Below are 21,402 nucleotides of genomic sequence, written 5' to 3'. Positions count from 1 at the left end.
TAATGCCTCAGGCAATGCATATCAATATACACAACACACTAAAAAATGGTCTCAAAATGTCTATGATGGGCTACAACGGTAAAACAGAGTTAAACATTTAGTGAATATTAGCTTTTGAGGCTGGGGATATTTTTCTCTCTCTTGCTGGCGCTCCTCTCTTGCTTGCATGGTATAGCCAACATGACAGCGCACAAGATAGGCTAACATACACTGTCTCAAAATGTACAAAATACACTTTCCTAACTAAATTATGCAAGTGTAGCTACATTTAAAACACTGACTCATCTGTCAATGACAATTTGTCTTTGTGTATCTTGGTAAGAAATACAACTCCCGACCATCCTTGCGGTACTGATTTTGACAAGCGTCCAATCGGAGCTATGGCCGCTGTCACATGACTCTGAGTGAGCTCTTCCTACGGTGCAGCAAAACAGACTGACGAATTCAGGAACGGAGAATCGTTGATTGTGGGTAAGTAAGTGCATATTTGATCTGAAAGTTGATACGAATCAATTTTAGGTGATGTCTTTAAGCGATTGGTCCACGGTATTTATGCCTGAGACCAGCTTTCTTTGAAATATAATAGTTAGAAAGCTGTCGCTCTGTTAGGCCCAAGCTATTTCCTGGTCCCCTTGCTAGCCCTATGCACCAGCCCTGTTGGCTGTCCCAACTCTTGACGGATTAGACAGAAGTTGTAAAAGTTAGATTTTGGCACGGTTGAAATGATTGTTTTGTTGCGATCATAAAATTCGATGTTGTCATATACAATGGCTTGACAATATGCTTTGAAATGTCAGCTAGTTTGACACGGACTCAGATTTTTTCCTTTTATTTTAATCGCTTCAACCATCCAAAGTTAGCTAGCACCTACTGTGGTTTGGGACCTCCTCGTTGGACCAGGATAGGGGGAGTCTGTCCCCCGAAACTGAAGTCTTTGGTCAAATAAACGTCAGCATGTCTGGATGCAAGTTTAATGTCAGATCTGCGCCTTTTTGTTAACATATTTGATGTAAGGAACAGTTCATGTGTGTTTGTTTTATTTAGTAATGTGCTGCTCCTTTTGGGTTTGTTACAACTTCTAACAACATGTCGTTAACCTAGATGTAGGCTACCCTATGTAGTTGACCCATGAAACTCAAAATATCCTAATCATACTTTGCGTAACTGAATGGGCGAGTCTTGCAAATAGCGGCCTCCCAAGTGTAGCTTTTGTATATTTACAGGTCGCGAACTGGCAGGAATTCTAGCTATTCCTAACGTAACGGTAGCCAGTAACGCTACTGGTCGTAATTTGTGTGAAACATAACGATACATAGGTGCTTCCTCTGTTCACGTGCGGGAAATGTGTTGGTCATGAATACTCAAAAGGTTGGTTGGACAATTGATTGTGTCAGGTCAGGGAAGCCCCCCTCATCATATTACAAGCTGCTCTAATTTTTATAAATAGCTCACTGCGTCGCCTCATTCCATTTCTTCTGCCTTATACAGCGTCATCTGCTAATAATGCCTGTATTTGTAGCTATATGTTTGTGTAACTGAATGTCATACGGAGTCATGCGGGCAGAGCAAGGTTTGCATGACACAGCTGTAGTCATAATTACAGGCGGGGCAGCTAAATTTAGATTAACGCGAACTGCTAACTAGAAACTTTAACTCAAGGACTTGATCTATAGAGGGACTTGAACAATTCATTACTGATTCCTGAATAACCTACTCGTAGTAAGCCAGCGTGAAAAGGACTTTGCTCTGTAGGTGTTATGTGAGCTGAGCTCACATATCTGATCTGACAGCTTCTGCAAGAATGTTTTGTAGTTTGCTCCACTTGAACAAACTTGGCCACAAGCAGGTGTCTCAGCAGGTGTACTCTTGGGTGTTCATGGAAAAATTGCTAATTTCTCAGCGCATCTTTAACTGCATTTTGTGCACTGAGAAGCTACTTACAGTCTATATAAACTGTAAACTCCATCACCCTCCTTGTGTAATTAATTGGGCAGATGAGGTTATGTATGATGGATTCAGAAGAGATGTTTGTGTGTTGAGTTGCACTTTTCTGTGACAGTGCGTGTGGAAGAAGCACTCCCTGAGTTATGGCCTCGGCATCCATACCAGCATACAACTCCATCCCACTGGAGAACAGCTCCAGCCAGAACGTGAGTCTGTCACTAAACCACTCAGCACCCCTCTCCCAACACACATACACACACACACACACACTCACACGCACACACACTCACACTCTATTACACCTGTACATACATCCCTGAGGTCATGGCAACTATATGTGTATTTCTACTGTCGACTTCTTTCTTTGTCACTTGAATGTTGAAGCTGCATGCATGGCTGCCACTGGTTTTCTCCCACTGGAAACTGGTGTTAGCTGACTGGAGCATATTTAGCATGTGTACTCTTTCAATCACTCAACGCTAGATAATCAAGCTTGCTGATGCAGTCTAAATATGCTACATTTTGTGGCTGTGCTGGTGCTGTGACAACATTTGTTCACCATATCTCATATCTGACCAACAGACTCAAGTAATGAGCCATGTACCACTTTCGCAGGTGCCACTGCCACAACCCCCCACCCTTCCCCTTTTTTGGACAGGACCCAGTTTCCTGTGTCATTGACTCTGTGCTGCTTGTCTGGCTGTGACAAAGCTCCCAGTGTAGGGTAGCCCTCCTCTCTCGGGCTCATTAATAAATGATGCCCATCGCTGTCATCAATAGACCTGCCTGTGCAGCCTCTCCTTATGGTGCTGAAAGCTGACCTATAGGAGGCTAAAGCTAAAGGAGTGCTGAGCTTAATGCCCTGTCACTCAGGGACCTCAACTGCTGCTCTCTGTACAATTAAAATGCATAATTGCTCCGTCCGCTATAGGCTGTGAGCTGCATGAAGTGTCACCATGGTTAACCATCTTGTGTTGCTTCTTCTCAGTCAAGTTTAGTGAGGGTGTTTCTGTGAGTTTGAATAAGTAAATCCTACGAAGTAAATGGTGTAAATGGTGTTGGTGTTCACATTCTGTTTGTCTCTGAAGTGTGCCACTCTCAAAATAGTTAATGTTATTTGTACTGTTTCTGTAACCCTGTGCTGAATCCCACTTACTAAAATAAGATTGATCGATTGTTTATGAATGGTGTTGGTGCTTTATACAGTAGGCTACATTCTGTTGAATGAAAAGTAGATGTTCAATATTGTTACAGTACCATGGTCCAATGCCAAATTAAGCCCAAAATGAAAACGCACTGCCATGTTACACAAACTCAACTTGCACATTCTTGAACACCAGCCTTCCAAGGATAAAGTTTGTGCCCAGTCCGGTTGCTAGGGAACACTCACCAGTGTGAGAGAGGGCGAGTAACTGTTAGGACGGCATAATCAGATTTGCCCACACACAGTGGCAGTGCCCGGCCACTGGGCATTAAAGCTGGGCTACGGGCCCCGACTGGCACAGAGTCGCTGAGCCTTTGGCAGTCTCATTTGGTTTTGACACCTGATAGAGTGAACAACTCCTAGGAGAATCTACGAAAGTGAAGTCAAATTGCTAGGCAACACAGACGTTGATTGATGGCATGGACTTGGCGTCCCTTGGGTGGTACCCCCGCATACTGCAGGAAATTGTGTGGCACGCTGCACTGTAGAAACTGGCCACCTTGTTCTCGGGACTAAAGCACCTGCCATCGAAGACTGTGCTGTGAAATCCAAAACAAATATTTTCCACTTAAACTCATACACATTGGTCCATCACGGCATCGTTCACCAGCATGTGGTCGAGACAGTACCTCTCGTTCAGCGCTTTTAGTTGGCAGTGCCAAGATAAGCAGAGTAGCTGTCTGTGCCATCGTCTCAGCCCAGCCTGTCTTTGCCAAGGCGTGAGGCACCATGCAACCATTTGGCATGTGGCAGTGTCATTTACAGTCAGAACAAACATAATTGATAAAGAGAAAATCAACATTAAATCAGTATTTGCCAGGGGTATGAATAATTTTGTTCTTAAATGTATATTCCCTTCCATTAGACCATATTGGCCACTGATTCTGCCCTGACAAAAAGCCCTGTTTGCATGTTTTCTTGCCTGACTGCCTTCTTGTCTGCCTAGACCTAATGTTTGCTTTTCCTCTCCATTTCACTGTTATTCACCCACCTTTGCTCTCACTTCTCCTTTTCTGCGGTGGGTTTCGTCTTTCAGACATCCACCTTTCCTCCTGCGCTCTTTATGTTTTCCCCACTCTCTTCACCTCAGCGTGTCCATCCCACTTTCACTGGCTCTGCTCTTCCTCGTGCCACTCGCTTCACTGATCATCTTGTGATATTTATCCAATTCATTTTATATGATGCTTCTCTATCTCCCCTTATCTTTATTTCCATATGCCTTTATTGTGTATCTCTCTCTCTCTCTCTCTCTCTCTCTCTCTCTCTCTCTCCAATTCAAATACAGAAAGTGCTTTATTGGCTTGACAAATAGGCAGATACAAGCTGTCTCTCTATCTATCTATCTATCCCTCTCTCTTTATCCATGTGTGTCTGTCTGTGTCTCTCTCTCTGTCCATATCCATCTTGTTCTCTCTCTCTATTTATTCTCCCTCTCAGTCGTGTGCTAGTCCTCTGGCCAGTTGAAGGCATCAGGCCCACCTGCCTGGTCCCATACTGGGATTCTGTGGTCTGTGGGCAGCGGGGTTGGCTTGTTTTGGGTCCATTAGTCACCTCCAGAGGGCTGGGTCAGACCATTACCCATGAAGCCCAGCATTGTGCCTCCCTGTGGCCTGCCTGTACAGTGGGCGCCCAGTACTGTAGCAGAGCACAGTCCTCTCACTCACTCTCTCTCTGACCCTCTTACTCTCTCTTTCTCTTTCACACACACACACACACACACACACACACACACACACAGAGGGAGAGAGAGAATGGCACTTCATCCCACATTCCACTTCAGTAACCTTCAGCTGGCAGCCGGAAAATCGCCCCTGGGACAGACAATCTGGATCCAGTAGCTGCACACTGTTAGGCCTACAGAGAGAGGGAGAGAGAATGAGAGAGAGAGAGAGACGGAGAGAGAGGAAGAGCGAGGAAGAGAGAGGAAGAGAGAGGAAGAGAGAGGGAGTGCGAGTGAGCGAGCAGGCTGGTGCTGTCAGACAGACAGCGTAACCTTCTCTTTTTCCATTCTCTCGCTCTCTCTTTTGCTTTCTCCCTCTCTCTCTCTCTGCCTCTTGATCGTTATTTTCCTTTTTCCCCTCGACTGCCTTCTTGCATGTTTCACCCCATCTTTGCTCTCATTCCTCCTCAACATTGCAGTCCCTCCCTCCCTCCCTCCCTCCCCTCTCTCCTCCCCTACTTTCTCTCTTTCTCTCACTTTCTCTTCTCTCTGGCTCGGCCTGTCTTTCTTGTAATCGTCTACCTGATGTTCGGTTAGTCAACATTGTGAAAGCCACTTCCCCTGTGACTGGTGGGTGTCATGGCTCAGTTTGCTGAGCTCCAGACAAAACTAGCAGCATAGTAGAGGACCGACCTGTCCTACACACACCACTCCGCTGTCACTTGTGGGTGCATGGTTTGTTTCGGAAATGGAAATGCCAGCTGTGTGTGTGTGTGTGTGTGTGTCTGTGTATAAGATTTACAACTGAGGAAGCCTTGTGCTCATATGCAAGGGAATGCACAAAAATGTGCCTGTGAGACTGCTTATGCACTTTTCTTAGTTGTATGTTTGTGAGTGTTGCGTTGTGTGAATGCACGTGAGTTGTTACCGTTGTGAATACATTTGGTATTGTTGCTCTCTTATATATGTATATTCAGATGTGCTCATTTGCCCGTGTGTGTGTGTGTGTGTGTGTGTGTGTGTGTGTGTGTGTGTGTGTATGCGTATCTACAGGCATCCAATGAGAGTCTGAAGATGGAGCCGCTGGCTGATGTTGCCCTATTGCCAGGGGAGGAGAGAGTGATCGGTGAGTTCCTGTTTGCATGCATCACCATCTGTCTTTAAGTTTATCGGTGGACGTAGATCTATCTGTAAAGTACCCTGAATGTGAGTAGATCTCTCTGAATGCAACTAAATACAGCATACACATCAGTAGATGTGCCAGTAGGCCTCTTTTAGAGGTAGTTGAAAGAGAATACACATGTGCTTGTATATTGTTTTTAAACTAGCTCTCTGAGAAAAGTCTTAATGAGCCCTTTTTCCATCCAAAAGATAATTAACTTAAAAATCAAAAAGTTGGTGCGACACGTGAGTTAGTTCGCTCGGCAGAGGTGGTATAGCGAGAGTTAAGTCAACATAAAAATTATGGAACATGTTCGAAGTGATGCCCATGCTGATCTCAATAAGTAGCAGTCAATAATTCAGAGTGCAAATTTGTCTGTCAGCTTGAAGGCTACAATTGTCGCGCATTCCATCAAAGTGTTCCATTCCCTACATTCTAATTTGCTAATTCGCTAGAACTTTTCTGTTGATGGAAAACCTTTTTGACGCTCAAAAATTAAATCGATATAAGAGTTAATTCACTTGAAAATCTGATGGAAAAGAAGCTTTGGTCTACTCTCTGTCTGAATTACCACCAGTCTGTATGTTGTATCTCTATGTATCTACCTACGCTAACTTCTAACTTTTTTTTTAATCTGTCTGTGTGGAAATACCATTAATTTTCATATGAAGTTAGTGAGGTCCACCACTGTCTTTCCATACCAGTGCTGTCATTACATCATCAAGTGAATGAATTACATGTGTGTGTGTGATGCAACTAATCCAACAGTCTGTACCACCGGCCCCAGCACATCCCCTGTTCCCAGTGCTTTTGCCTTTTAAAGGCAGTGTTTTGAGCCAAGGTCCAGAGGAAAGCCGGTGTTTGGTATAAATAATACAAGGTGCCACCGCGCGGCTGTGCTGCGGATCCCTCTGCCCCCCTGGGGCACTGATTTTAGAGAGGGCGGGCCCTCTCCTCTCTCTGTGCCTGCCATCAGGACAGGGCCCGGTGTTGTGCCCCAGTGCCCAGCTGGCATCTGCAGTTAAAGCACCGGGGCAAAATATGGGTGCAGCAGTCTGTCTCGCTGTTTCTTTGTTAAAGGAGGGGGAGAGGGGAGATATGACTGCGTGTGTGTGTGTGTGTGTGTGTCAGGAATGCAAGACAGCAGGAATGAAAGATGAAGAACTCAAGTGAGAGAAGGAGAGAGAGAGATGTAGAAAGATACTGAACACACAGATGGAAAAGTGTAAAGGCATAGCAAGAATGACGGAGCTGAAGACATTGTGAAAGGGCGAGTGATCGAAAGAGAGAGATGGTTTTGGCAGACTGAACGACAGGGTGTGATAAACAGTGAATAAAAATAAACAGATGGAGAGGAGGAATTACAGTATGCACTTTGTTGGAAGCATTATTTCCTGATGCCATCTTGGTAGTCGCAGCATGTAATATTTAAAAGTGTCTGTGTGGAAAGTGGCAGGCTCTTATTGTAGCATAAATAGCTAATGAGCGAAAGCTTGCAGCACTTTTAGAGTGGCTGAGGACAGGAGAGACGGTCCCTTAAAAGATTCAGAGGCATTTAACTTCACAAGTACATCAACAGGAAAGCAAAGATCACTTGAAAGGGGACAGTGGTGACTTTAAGTGCACAATTGAAATTATAATGAATATCCAGTGCAGTGAATTTAAAACGACTGACAATGCAGTGTTTGTGCACCCATGCATTCAAATGGGACACTGAGGATGGTTTTGTTTGTGTTTCTCTGAAAGACGAGGGCAAGAGCCTTTGGGGTTTGAAATCAGAGTTCAACAATGGTTGTTGAAGGTGACGCACATTGACCTTTGACCTTGACTCCCTTCTCTCTCTCCCCCTCTGTCTATCCCATTTCTACCCCCCTCTCTCTTCCTTTTGCTCCTGCAGACAAAGACATCATTTACATCTGCCCTTTCAATGGCGCACTGAAAGGCAAAGTCTTCATCACAAACTTCAGACTCTACTTCAAGAGTGACGGGGTGAGTTTTGGTCAATGAGACTAGGCCCTCAGTCAGTTTTCTCTTGTTTTTGGTTTGTTTTTTAAGGAAGAGGAAGGAAATCTGATAAATGGGGTAGTGGTTAAGCAAAACCCTGGAGGAGGAGGAGGAGGAGGATGTGGTGGAAAGTCGGGTTGCCATGACCCCTAGGGACTTGTGTGACAAAACGTCTGGAACGATCGTGGAAATGCTTCAACAAGCTAACTGTGATCACCCATTTTGATTCGTGGCTCTGCCAGCACAACCTTTCCCCAGACCAGATGTGTATTCCTTACATTTCATGCCTTAACTCTTAACTCAGTCTGGAGCACCCAGTAGATCTGACTGTGTACAATAAAGCCTGGCCATGGTTTTGTAGCCAGACGAAGTGTATGTTTCTTGGGGTAGACTGCTCGCCCATCCCTTAGTCCCAAAGCAGCAGAACCGGAGGTCTGTTTCACAGGATTGAGCTTGGGCATGGAGAATATGAGAAGTGTGTGTGTGTGTGTGTACTCTCACACACACACACACACGCAGACTCCTCCTCACTCACACTTGTGGGCACCTGCAAAGCCTTTTTTGTCGGCCTTTAAAGCATTGCTCAGGTCCGACAGAAGGTTTTGTATAGTGCTGATTTCTCCAGAGGAGAGTTTGTCTGTCCCAAATAAAGAGGCTTCTTTTCCCCTCTGTCCACCTATTGGTTTGGCCAGCACAAAGACTCTAGTCAGCAACCTAACAGTGGATACTCAGCAGGACAAACTTATGTTTAGACCTCATTTTCCATGAAAATAACCTGGGTGATTAATCCTAAAACATGGTGTGTTTTAGGACCATGTGGTGGTCCTGGACGTCCCACTGGGGGCAATCAGTCGGGTGGAGAAAATGGGCGGGGCCTCCAGTCGAGGGGAGAACTCGTATGGTCTGGACATCACCTGCAAGGTCAGACCTGTGTTCACACACACACACACACAACACTGGGTGGATACCCAATATTTCACTTGTAAACATATATTTCACATAAATTATTTCATTACTGAATATTCCAGTGTGTTCGGTACAAAACCGAGATGTCAGGAGAGGGGTGACGTCACTTGATTTTAGAGCTTGTCAAGCTCTTGAATTGCATGGGCTGTGGCTAGATGAGTAATGCTGTGGGGTGTGTGTGTGTGTGGTGTGTGGTGCAGGATATGAGGAACCTGAGGTTTGCTCTGAAGCAGGAGGGTCACAGTAGAAGAGACATCTTTGAGATACTCTTCAGATATGCCTTTCCTCTCTCCCACGGCCTGGTAAGTTCCCATAAGAGTGTGTGTGTGTGTGTGTGTGTGTGTGTGTGTGTGTGTGTGTGTGTGTGTGTGTGTGTGTGTGTGTGTGTGTGTGTGTGTGTGTGTGTGTGTGTGTGTGTGTGTGTGTGTGTGTGTGTGTGTGTGTGTGTGTGTGTGTGTGTGTGTGTGTGTGTGTGTGTGTGTGTGTGTGTGTGTGTGTGTGTCAAAATCTGTGTACAGAAAAAGAGAGGTAGAGTTTAGGGATTGCATGTCAATATGTGTGAATGCATCTATGTGTGAATGATGGTGTGGATATGTATCTATGGAAATGTCTGTGTTAGCAGATGTATCACTGTAGCTATAAAAGGACATGAAGGTCATTTCACTTCCCTCAGCAACTTGGCTTTTGGTGTCTTTTTTTTATTTTCCCAGTGATCTACCTATGTCATAACTAAATATGGTCATCATGTATTTGACTTCAGTGTCCGTTCCGTATGTGTGTGTGTGTGTGTTCTCTCGTGTGACCACTCTCTCTCCCTTTCTCTTTTCACTCTGTTTAGCCGCTGTTTGCATACCTCAGTCAGGAGAAATTTGATGAGAACGGCTGGCACGTTTACAAACCCATGGAGGAGTACCGGAGGCAGGTGTGTGTTTGTAGCCTCCATGGTCAACCACACTGCAGGTTGATACTTGCTCACACAGTCATGTGATGGGTTGTAACACTTTTATACACATGTTACACATGTCCATTCAGAGTGGCAGACAAGGTTAACAGTCAGAAACAAGCTTAGCCTCTCGTTCTCAAATTAGGAAATATGAATATCTAGCCAAGGATGCAGAACTTTACCAGAAGAAACAAGCTTCTCCACTCGGCTAACGGGAAGACAACTAGTTAAGTGAAACAGAACCTAACTGTATAATAATGTACATAATCCACTACCTGAACTGAGAAGTACTGGTCAGTTTTGTTTACATGTCACCCAGTAAGCCGAGAGGTTCTATCTAAACATAATGGCTCATGAATCACCCTGTAATCAGCCACTCATCGACCAACAGGAAACGGTTGAAATTTGCTTCACCCGCTTCACTGACGTCTACGCGATGACTCTGTCCATATCTTTTACTGTCTATGTGTGATCCTGACAGTTTAATCAGCAACATCTCCGCCAGCTGATTCTTATCCCCTCTGTGATTGCCAGGGCCTTCCCACTGACAAGTGGCGAATCTCTTTCATCAACGAGGACTACAAACTGTGCGACACGTACCCCACCATCCTGGTGGTGCCGTTCAAGGCCACGGAGGATGACCTGCAGAAGGTGGCCACCTTCCGATCCCGCTGCCGCATCCCAGTAAGGACACCAGGGGAGGGTGGGGAGTGGTTGGTTGAGGGTGGGTTGTGGATCACCTGTAGACCAGTTGGTATTTCACTGAAGGCAAAGTGTTTAGATTTGGTGAAAGTACATAATATAAAACTAATGGTTAAATGGTTCAATAAGTGTCCCAAGTTAAATACAAAACAATCTTCCACTTCTCATGACTGAACCCAAAGAAACTTTAACAGATTTAATTAGAAGGTGCAAACAATGAACAAAGTGCTCCAATTGTATTGACAAACAGTGCTCATGTTTTCTTGCCTAAATGAAATGAATGTTCTCAAAACCTTTGGAGAAGTATAATATACCGGTAATTAGGTGAAGAAACAACAGAGTAGACATGATCCTATCAAAGCAGCGAAGCTGTATCACTCGGCTTGCCGCTCAGCCCTATCATGACCTTTAAATCCACCCCCATGGTAAAAAGGTGCTGTCGTGGATCAACAAGGAGAACCAGGCAGTGATTGTGCGCTGCAGCCAGCCCCTGGTGGGCATGAGCGGCAAGCGCAACAAGGATGACGAGCGCTACCTCGAGATGATCCGCGAGGCCAACGGCACCACCAAGCTCACCATCTTTGACGCCCGGCCCAACGTCAATGCCGTCGCAAACAAGGTCAGAATGAGATGTTTAAGGTCTCTCTCGGCCTGTGTGTGTGTGTGTGTGTGTGTGTGTGTGTTGGAGTGATGAAGGGTGCAGATCTTCTCCTCTCTCTTTTGTTCTGTTCTCTTTTTGTATCATGTCTGTAGGTGTGTGGGTTTTGCCTGCTTGACTGGTTACTGATGTCAGCAGAGGTAACGGAGGTAGAGTTACTGGAAAGTCTTCTGCAGCACTGGAGACTGAGTACTGTGTGTGTGTGTGTGTGTGTGGTGTTGCGTTGGGTTGCAAAAACAAAACGACAGCCTGGAGCCTGACAGCGCTTGCTAATTAGAGTTTACTTAAGGTTGCTGTGGAGTTGCGCCAGAGTTTAACAGTTGCTCACAGAAAAACAATTTCAGGAATTCCGAGCCTCTTTGCACAGAATGTTTTGCCGTTAATTCTCAGTGAGGACCATGACTGAGGGAGGTCCTCATCACTCACAGCCATATGAATGTGTGTGTGTTAAGCTCAGAATCAGCATGGAGGACTGTGGAGATACGTGTCTATTGAAAGTACACTGTCCTCATCCGCGGCCATGCTGCTTTGACCTCTCTAACCTTTGACCTCTGATCTTGATTCTCTCCCTCTCCCACCACCACGACCCCTGCTCTCCTCTACAGGCGACAGGTGGGGGCTACGAGGGGGACGACGCCTATCAGAACGCGGAGCTGGTCTTCCTGGACATCCATAACATCCATGTCATGCGCGAGTCCCTCAAGAAGCTCAAGGACATCGTCTACCCCAACGTGGAGGAGGCCCACTGGCTCTCTAGCCTGGAGTCCACCCATTGGCTGGAACACATCAAGGTAAAGCATGCGTATTCAGGAGCAGTCTGCAGTTCTAATTATGCACACTTTGAAAGTCAGCAAATTACGGTTTTTCACGGTCTTCTAGATGTCTGTGCAGTGTGTGTGCTAGGGAAAAAAGCCATTGTTTGTACCAAGTCCTGCTGTTGTAAAAGGAAAAAAATAGACTGAGACAAAAACAATTCCAGCCATCAACACATGCAGTAGACAGGTGGAATGTGATTGGCTGTTTGATGGCCTGAGCACTACGGCGAGCATTGAGTCTTGTTGTCATAGTTCTGATAGCAGAATGGCTTTAAGGCCAGTTCACAGGTTAGTCCAGCAGAAAAGCATCTTTCTCCATTCCATGTCTATAAGTATAAATACTGTTTTGATCCCGTGAGGGGAAATTTGGTCTCTGCATTTATCCCAATCCGTGAATTAGTGAAACACACTCGGCACACAGTGAACACACAGTGAAGCACACACTAATCCCGGCGCAGTGAGCTGCCTGCAACAACACATGGCGCTCGGGGAGCAGTGAGGGGTTAGGCGCCTTGCTCAAGGGCACTTCAGGTGTTCCTACTGGTTCGGGGTTTGAACCGGCAACCCTCCGGTTACAAGTCCGAAGTGCTAACCAGTGGGCCACAGCTGCCCCTATTATTATATTCTCCCGATCTCAACCCCCCTCCCCTTCCTTGTCTCTCATCCCTTTTCCTTGTTGGCTTCTGTTTTGTCTGCTAGTTGGTGCTGTCGGGGGCCATCCAGGTGGCCGATAAGGTGTCCTCGGGCAACTCGGTGGTGGTGCACTGCAGCGACGGCTGGGACCGCACGGCCCAGCTCACCTCCCTGGCCATGCTGATGCTGGACAGCCACTACCGCACCCTCAGGGGCTTCCAGGTGCTGCTGGAGAAGGAGTGGATCGGCTTCGGACACAAGTTCGCCTCGGTCAGTGTGTGTGGGTGTGTGTGTGTGTGTGTGTGTGTGTCGGAGGGGTAGGTGGGGGGGGGGCATTCCCTTTTTCTGAACACTTAAACCATTCAATTGGTCATACATTGCCCTGTCAGGACTAGTTTCCTTCCTTTCCATGCCTGGTTTTCAGTCAAATATTTTGTTTGGTCTTTGCGTACTGAAGGAAGAGGGTTGGTTCAGACCAAGGCTGCTTTCTCCTGAAAGTGTTTACTGCACATACTAGGAATGTCACGGTACCAGCAATGAAGTAGTAAGATTGATTGATAAGATTGATTGCTGTCATTTAATCTACGCTTACAATGATTATCAGAACTGATAAAACCCTCTTTTGCATGGTAGGCTACAGCAACAACAAGACTAAAAGTCAACATAATAACCTTCATAGCAGTAGAAGGCACAGGAAATACACATATTGAAATCAATTATAAGTATCAGGTCAATTGTAGTCAAAGAATATGAGTGGGATCTGTTTACGTTTTACACTCATTTATCAGATATTGGTGTAACTCTCAGTTTAAAAAAACATTCTCAGGCTTGCTGGTCAATTCAAATCATTGTGAATCAATCAATCAACCAAGCTGAAGAGACAGAAGACATTAAAGCCGGAGGCAGCACCTCCCCAGATATATATAGTGATGCAGACTGAAGAACTTATCCAGTGTGTTGATCACAGAACTTCAGTAGCAGCCTGCCTACTGTGGGTAGTTAGCTTGCCAACGCAAGCAGATAGATAGATAGATAGATAGATAGATAGATAATACTTTAATATGATAACTTCACACTGTTTGGCTGAATGGGACTTGTAAGCACAATAATGGGGTTGTCAAGAAAGGTTGTACAATCTAGGGCAATTTCTCTGCAACTCCTCTCCGCAAACAAAATGCCGAACAAATTAGATTATCTACAGAGATGTCCCTCTACAGAGTGTGTTTATTTTTTATGCTACGGTACTTCGGTACAATCATGCTTTCCTAATGGTCTGAATCCCTAGTACATACAGCATCATTTGGCATTTCAAGAAGGAATTCAATTTCGTGCAGTGGCTCTCTGTACAATATATGAGGTTTGAAGAACTAAGCTGATTTTGGCCTGAAAAGGATTTAGCTTGGGCTTAATCCAGGTGACCATGAGATAGCCTTTTGTTCTTTGTTGTGTAGAAGTTTAATTCTGTACAAGTCATGAAATGCTGATAAGCTATTTTTGTTTTTGGCAGAGTAAGGACCTCCCAATACACATGATCTCAGATGCATTGTTGCTGAGTCTGGTTTTATCCACATTTATTTTGAATAGGTGTTGAATTTACCCCCATCTGTGTGTGTTTCTACAGAGAATTGGCCATGGGGACAAAAACCATGCAGACCAGGACCGGTCGCCCATCTTTTTGCAATTTATCGACTGCGTGTGGCAGATGACCAAACAGGTATGAGTCTATCACTTGACCGCCCTCCCTGAATCTCCCATGATGTTCTATTGTACCCCGCATGATACATGGCTACTTGCAATGTACAGCATTGTGATTCTACAGCTCACCTCGTAGAGTGGGGCAGCATCAACACCGGTGCCATAGGTGCGACTCACGTCCTGTTGAACTGCATACATAGCTGTCCTGTCTGGACAAGTCACTAAAGCTAAAAGAATCCTCCTAAATAAATGTCAACATACAGCATGTGCTCTTAACATACGGGGAAAGCTTGGTTGAGCAGGGGAAATATTCTACATAAGTGATGAAACAGTGATGAATGATGCGCGAGACTGGGGCGGCATTGATTGATTGTGTAACCAGTGGATTGTGCCACTACTCTGTACAGTGGCCTATATGCAGACATACTGGCCTACTTTCTAACTTCACACTCTACTCACTAAACCATGCATTTCTAATCCATTTTCCAGGAAACCACTAAGACCTATATTTTCATACAGTCTTAGGTCTGGCTTCTGGCCCTCTTAATCTAACTAATGAGAAACAATAAAGCCATTGCCCATGAGCATATAAATAAAAAATTGCATGCAGTCCAGGGTAACCAACATAGACTTACTATTGTTGATCATAAATATACTTAATCAATATATCTCTTGTTCTGCTCTGAGCACCACAGTACAACACTTTTCTATTTTATTCTTATTTAAATTATTTGGTTTGTTGTATTGTATTTGTTTGTTTGTTTGGTATACTACTTGGTATATTTTACTTTCCCATTATGTGGCAAAACTATTTATGTTCATGTCAGTGCAGATTTACAATAAACTGACTAACAACTAAGAGTACCAGTCAAAAAGCTGATTAGAAATAGACAATTTTAAAGGTAAGGAGACATAGACTGTCCATGGGTTCAAAAGGTCTTGGATTGAGGTACAGTTGGTGTCTGCTATCCCAAGATGTTTTGGCAGTCACTTTCTCTTAGAGGATTTCACTGATTTGTTGCTGAACCCTGTTGACCTTGCTTAATACCCCTAGTACTCCCTCTAGCTTTAAGCTTATTTTATGCTTCTGCGTCGAATCGACGGCGTACCCCCGCACTGCACTTAGTGAGACATAGTTGTGGGCTTACGGCCAATGGTGAGACTTATGAAAGAGAAAGACCTATGGAGTAACTTGGCAATTATGAAAATAAGTTTTGTTTTAATTAGTGGTTGGGCTAATGCATTTGGAGCTCTGTCCTGGGATTTTATTCAGGCTGTTGAGGGACGTCTGACTGTTTAATGCAAGTGTGTTTGTAAGGCGCTTTGGAGAAATATGTCAGCTAAATGAACACATGTAAAATGTAAACCATTCGATTTAATTTTCAATTTTAAAGTCACGATTCGATTCGATTTTCAATCTTTTTTTTTATTACTATTAATATTACTATTACTGCACTCCTTATTATTTACTTTTTTTTGGCCTTTTCCTTTTTCTGTTTCGGGGGGGCTTTTATTTTGAACCACTTTTTATTTTGAAACCGTTCCAACCACGAGGTTGTAATGTAAACAGAACAAACATTAGGCTAGAGACATGAACATGGTGAAGTGAAACAACACAGAATGATAATTTGATTGTTTCAGCACACTCCGAAGAGACCCAAGGTTAATGTTCATGGAATGTATACTTATCAATATGCAATTTAAGCCTTAAATTAATTTTGGACTTTAACTATCATCTTCACTAGATAAGTTGAGTAGGCTAAGTTAGTGTTAATTGACGTGAATGAACGACAAAATACTTCCACACCGGTGATTTCAGAGTAGCAAAAGGGGCTTCGATTTCGGTAGATTGATGTGTATATTTTAACCATAGACAGTAAAAGAAAGATTTTAACTGGCCTAAAATTAGAGTGTTGACCCCGCAGTTCAGCAGGTGCATGTGCATTTGTGCATCTTGGCATACATGCTGGATGTGACATTGGGGGTGTGGCTGCATCGTCAATTCTACTTTTGAGTTCGAAGTTCGAGATTGAGATGTAATTTCGATCGATTTCGATATAAAATCGAAATCGTGACACAGTTGTCATGCACAAGCTTTTTCATAGGTTGTCATGGAAAATCTCTATTAAGTGCTATTGATCAAAGACTCATCCTTCAGGTTGGTTATGCATGTGTGCCATTTAACCATGCTAAGTTTGTGCTACGTTACGTGTATTTCCAATGTGCATTTCATACCTGGACCGATGGACATCATGTCCTGACTTAGCAAGTGCCTTGGTTCAAAGGGGAATGTCGTGTGGTGAGATGGTTTTGTTCGTTGAAGCCGAGTGTCATGTGTGTGTGACCTTTGACCTGTGTGTTCCAGTTCCCCACAGCGTTTGAGTTCAATGAGCGTCTCCTGATGGTCATCCTGGATCACCTGTACAGCTGCCGCTTTGGCACCTTCCTCTACAACTGCGAGAATGTCCGTGACAACAACGTGAGTCGCACACGCACACACACACACACACATTATGAATTATGACACGCACACATATATTATGACATGCACATATAAACACCTAGAAGGATTTTGCAACCTAGCAGGCATTATGACTAACATGCATACATTCTCATACATGTTTAGAAAGATTAGACAGCCACCATGAAGTGTGTGTTAACCGCTCAACAGAGGTGCAAAGAGAGCAATGGAAGCAGAGGTGTGATGTTTGTTATTTATGTACATTCCGGTACAGTGACCTAACACAGAAAAACATGTTTGTTCCGAGGACTGACACTTGCAATACGCAATAGTATATGCTTATTTCCTTCCGTGTGAGTAGCTTTAGATAACAACATGTAAAGCTCATGTCCAATACAGGTACTCTCACGTAGTCCTAAACAGGCAGAAGGGCCCCCTGTGTGCTCTTTCTCTTCCTGTCCCCTAAATAGCAGCGTCTGCGCTGGCCTGCTCACCTCCCCCACTCCTAGTCAACTTCCATTTGGCCCACAGTTTCCTCTTCTTCCTTATCTCCCATCATCTTTGCCCCCCCCATCTTCTCCACCCTGACTCTGTCATTCTGTGTTATGTACTGTCTCTCTCTCCCTCCCCCTCTCTGTCTCTCTCTGTTCTGATATTGTGAAGTAGGCATAAGCGGAATGCTTGGGGTGACTCCCGTTAGTGTGCTTGGTAGCTCTTTGAGTGCACACACACACACACACACAGTGTGATGTTTTGTTATTTATGTACTCTCTCCCAACACAGAAAACATGTTTGTTCCGAGGACTGACACTTGCACACGCACAGTATATGCTTATTTCCTCCTCGCAGGAGTAGCTTTAGATAACAACATGTAAAGCTCATGTCCAAATACAGGTACTCAATGCAGTTCTAAACAGGCAGCGCCCCCCTGTGCTCTTTCTCTCCTGTCCCCTAAATAGCAGCTGCCTGGCGCTTGGCCTGCTCACCTCCCCACTCCTAGTCAACTTCCATTTGGCCCACAGTTTCCTCTTTCTTCCTTATCTCCCATCATCTTTGCCCCCATCTTCTCCACCCTGACTCTGTCATTCTGTGTTATGTAATTGTCTCTATCTCTCTGTCTACCCCCTCTCTGACTCTCTCTGATATTGTGAAGTAGAGCATAAACGGAATGCTTGAGTGACTCAGTGCTAGTGCTTGGTAGCTCTTTGAGTGCACACACACACACACACACACACACACAAACACACCTGCGCTCACACCCACCCTCCCACTCACATGCACATGCACACACACACACACACACACAGACATATTTCTTCCAGTGTGCCCTCACCTTACAAACTAGCCATGACTTAATGATCTGTAAAGTCCGTCTGTCATTGAGAAACTGGTGGCAATTCCCAGTATGCGTTTCAGCATGCATGTACGTGCACTGTGTTAGTGGAGTGATCTGCCACACTGAGAGCCCCATGGGAGCATTAGTATTTTTAGTATGGGTCTGCAAGTTATTTTGGCCCACCCTACCTTCCTTATATCTCTTCCTCTCTCTCCCTTTAAAACTAGCCATGACTTAATGATCTGTAAGATCCGTCTGTCATTGAGAAACTGGTGGCAATTCCCGGTATCGCGTTTCAGCATGCATGTACGTGCACTGTGTTAGTGGAGTGATCTGCCACACTGAGAGCCTCATGGGAGCATTAGCATTTTTAGTATGGGTCTACAAGTTATTTTGGCCCCTCTTCTACCTTCCTTATATCTCTTCCTTCTCTCTCTCTCTCCCTCTCCTTCGTTCATTCTTTCTCTCTCCCTTAAATTTGGTCTTGTTTCAGTTCAAAGTTGCATTTTTAAATATTCCATGCATGTTTAAAAGCCCTATTGAAGTATGTGTGAGGAAAAAAGTTATTTTTGCTGTCGTTCTACCTTCCTCTTCCTCTTCCTCTCTTCATCTTTAAATGCAATCATATTTCCACTCAGGGCTGCATCATTGTTCATTGTTCCGAATGAAGTGTCTGTTTAAAAGTCAGTCTCTCTCTCTCTCTCTCTCTCTCTCTCTCTCTCTCTCTCTCTCTCTCTCTCTCTCTCTCTCTCTCTCTCTCTCTCTCTCTCCTCCATCTCTCCATACAGTTGTTGCGAACAAAGACTGTGTCCCTGTGGTCCCTGGTCAACAGCGACACGTCGTCCTTCATCAACCCCTTCTACACAGAGGAGTCAAGCCGTGTGCTCTACCCTGTGGCCAGCATGCGCCACCTAGAGCTCTGGGTGACTTACTACATCCGGTGGAACCCTCGCATTAGACAGCAGGTGTGTGTGTGTGTGTGTGTGTGTGTGTGTGTGTTGTCTCTTGTGTGTGTCCCATACCCACAGTGTGTGTATGTGTGTGTGTCTTGCCTCTTGTGTTGCCTTCAAGAGTAAAGGCATCTATGTTTAATGTTTTTGTCGGTGTCTATGTGTGCTCACATTGATTAGCATTACTTGGTGACCTCAGCCAGTCATAGTCACTCTTAGAATCCTGGAGACCACGAGCCAGCATGCATTTTAAAATCCCTATTTGTTTTTCTCTGCTTAAAAATGACATAGGTTAACATGACTCCGTATTTATGCATTACGTTTTAGTGGATATGCATGCATGCCTTCATGTGTGTTATTGTTTGTGTATGTGTTGATATGCATGTCCATCTGCAGTTGTATGTGTGTTTGTTTTGTTGTGTGTGTGTTGTGTGTGTGTGTGTGTGTGTGTTTTGCTGCTCCCTGCCCCCCACTCAGATTCAGTGGGGCAGAAAATCCTCTTTCCTCTGGTTTAATTGCGTCCCCACTGCCACAGCAGCCAGCTGCCGCTCACCGCTGCCTTATCTCCCCAGCAGACACACACACACACACACACACAAAAACAAGCACACATGCGCACACACACACACACACAGAAACAAGCGCACACACACACACACACACACACACATACACACATACACATACATAAACTCACACACGCTCTTGTGTGCACACGCACTCACAAATCTGTTTGTCTGTCTCCCATACCCACAGCAAACTTGCTCACAAATCTGTTTGTCTGTCTCCCATATCCACAGCAAACTTGCACACACTCTCTCTCTCTCTCTCTCTCTCTCTCTCTCTCTCTCTCTCTCTCTCTCTCCTTCTCTCTCTTTTTCTTTCTTTTATTCTCAGTCACACACACACACATTGTATATGGGGATGTTCCCAAATATTTCAGAAATTATTTTAATAGAGTTAATGAAATTTACAGGTACTCCACTGAACAGATTTTGTACCCCCCAGAGCTAAGTCTAATCTGGTCAAACAGCCTTTTCTTAATGCTGGAACTACCCTTTGGAACCAGTTACCTGGTACACTCAAGACACTCAGAACAGGCAGTTTTAAACGGGGTTTGAAAGTATGGCTTAGGTGCCAATCAAAGTCATTACTTATTTTTATTGCTTTTGTTGTATAACATGGATGGATTTGTTTAATGTATGATGATCTGCTGTCACTTGTCCTCTCCCCCTGCCCTTAGGGACCACAAGGGCATCAAATCCCTGCTATTTTTTAACCCAGAGTACTTTGTATAAACAATTTCCTGCTGTACCTCTGGTAATCAAATCTATGACTCTTTAAGTACACCTCTCTTTTTTACTTTCACTTTCTCTGTTGCATACCACACACACCCTTTTTAGTGGAGACACATACACTTATTCTGTACTCTACAGGTGTGAGTTTATCCACCTGTCAGTCAACCTCCACCTGGCGGCCTCTAAGTAATGGAGCTCATACAGTATGCTGCAGCTATGCCAAAGTAGAGTGAAGCTCTCTGTCGCCATCTAGGGGATGTGATGTTTCTGTGCAAAAAACAGTGTGCATACTTGTTTATGTGTGCAGCTTCCAGTGTTGGTGTGTATGCGTATGTTTTCCTGTGATTTGCTTTTCCTGTAGTCTGTGTGTGTGTTGGACTGTACTCATTTCTGTTATGCATCATCATATCACAGTCTGCTCACTGTCAATGTTTTTCCTGTGTGTGTGTGTGTGTGTGTGTGTGTGTGTGCGTTTCCCTGCCTTCAGCAGCAGAGTCCAGTGGAACAGCGCTACAGGGAGCTGCTGGCCCTGCGCGACCAGTACCTGAAGAAGCTCCAGGAGCTGCAGCTGTCCGACTCCTCCCCCTCCACCCACCTGTCCAACAGCTCCACGCCCTCGGCCGCCTCCCCCACGCAGCACATCACACGCCTCCAGACGCCCTTCTGATCCCCCCAGCCACCACCACCACTGCCACACACACACTCACACACACTCTCTAACATTCACACGCATGGTCACAGGACATTTTGTAAATAAGGATGGTGATGACCGTGGCCACAGAAATAGTAATAATGTCCGTTATTAGAAGTAATAATCACAATTATGCAATACAGTCACAGTACAGCCTTTTATCAGACTCTGCATACAGGCTAGGGTGATGCCTTAATGAGGAAATGAGGACTTTTGGGATTTGTGCACGCCTGCCTGAGGACCTGTGCAGGGATGTACAAAAAAAAAAAGGAAAAACAAA

The 21,402-nt window shown here is 44.8% G+C and overlaps 1 protein-coding gene across 2 annotated transcripts; it reads left to right on the top strand.

Annotated features, from left to right (window-relative positions):
* Window positions 1-398: 398 nt before the first annotated feature.
* Window positions 399-21,099, top strand: mtm1 (myotubularin 1). 2 transcript variants are annotated; one of them, XM_048236125.1, is made up of 15 exons: window positions 399-471; window positions 2,060-2,150; window positions 5,862-5,934; window positions 7,868-7,959; window positions 8,785-8,895; window positions 9,141-9,242; window positions 9,779-9,862; window positions 10,418-10,567; window positions 11,019-11,204; window positions 11,849-12,034; window positions 12,758-12,961; window positions 14,313-14,405; window positions 16,752-16,865; window positions 18,972-19,148; window positions 20,922-21,099. In XM_048236125.1, the coding sequence occupies exons 2-15, from the start codon at window positions 2,088-2,090 to the stop codon at window positions 21,096-21,098; spliced, it is 1,812 nt and encodes a 603-aa protein (XP_048092082.1). In that variant the 5' UTR covers window positions 399-471; window positions 2,060-2,087; the 3' UTR covers window position 21,099. The 2 variants fall into 2 exon arrangements, with proteins under 2 accessions (XP_048092082.1, XP_048092081.1); XM_048236124.1 differs by having other exon boundaries at window positions 20,919-21,099.
* Window positions 21,100-21,402: the final 303 nt, after the last annotated feature.

Source organism: Alosa alosa, chromosome 24 (genome assembly GCF_017589495.1).
Source record: "Alosa alosa isolate M-15738 ecotype Scorff River chromosome 24, AALO_Geno_1.1, whole genome shotgun sequence".
Taxonomy (NCBI): Eukaryota; Metazoa; Chordata; class Actinopteri; order Clupeiformes; family Clupeidae; genus Alosa; species Alosa alosa.
Note: the sequence above shows the minus strand (reverse complement) of the source record. Positions and strands in the feature narration are given on the sequence as shown.

What these genes read in the sequence shown, in the direction of transcription:
- mtm1 (XM_048236124.1), top strand. Translation starts at nt 2,088, where the DNA reads ATGGCCTCGGCATCCATACCAGCATACAACTCCATCCCACTGGAGAAC. An exon ending in AGGGGAGGAGAGAGTGATCG is followed by an intron (nt 5,935 to 7,867) that starts GTGAGTTCCTGT and finishes TTGCTCCTGCAG; the next exon opens with ACAAAGACATCATTTACATC. An exon ending in TCGGACACAAGTTCGCCTCG is followed by an intron (nt 12,962 to 14,312) that starts GTCAGTGTGTGT and finishes GTGTTTCTACAG; the next exon opens with AGAATTGGCCATGGGGACAA.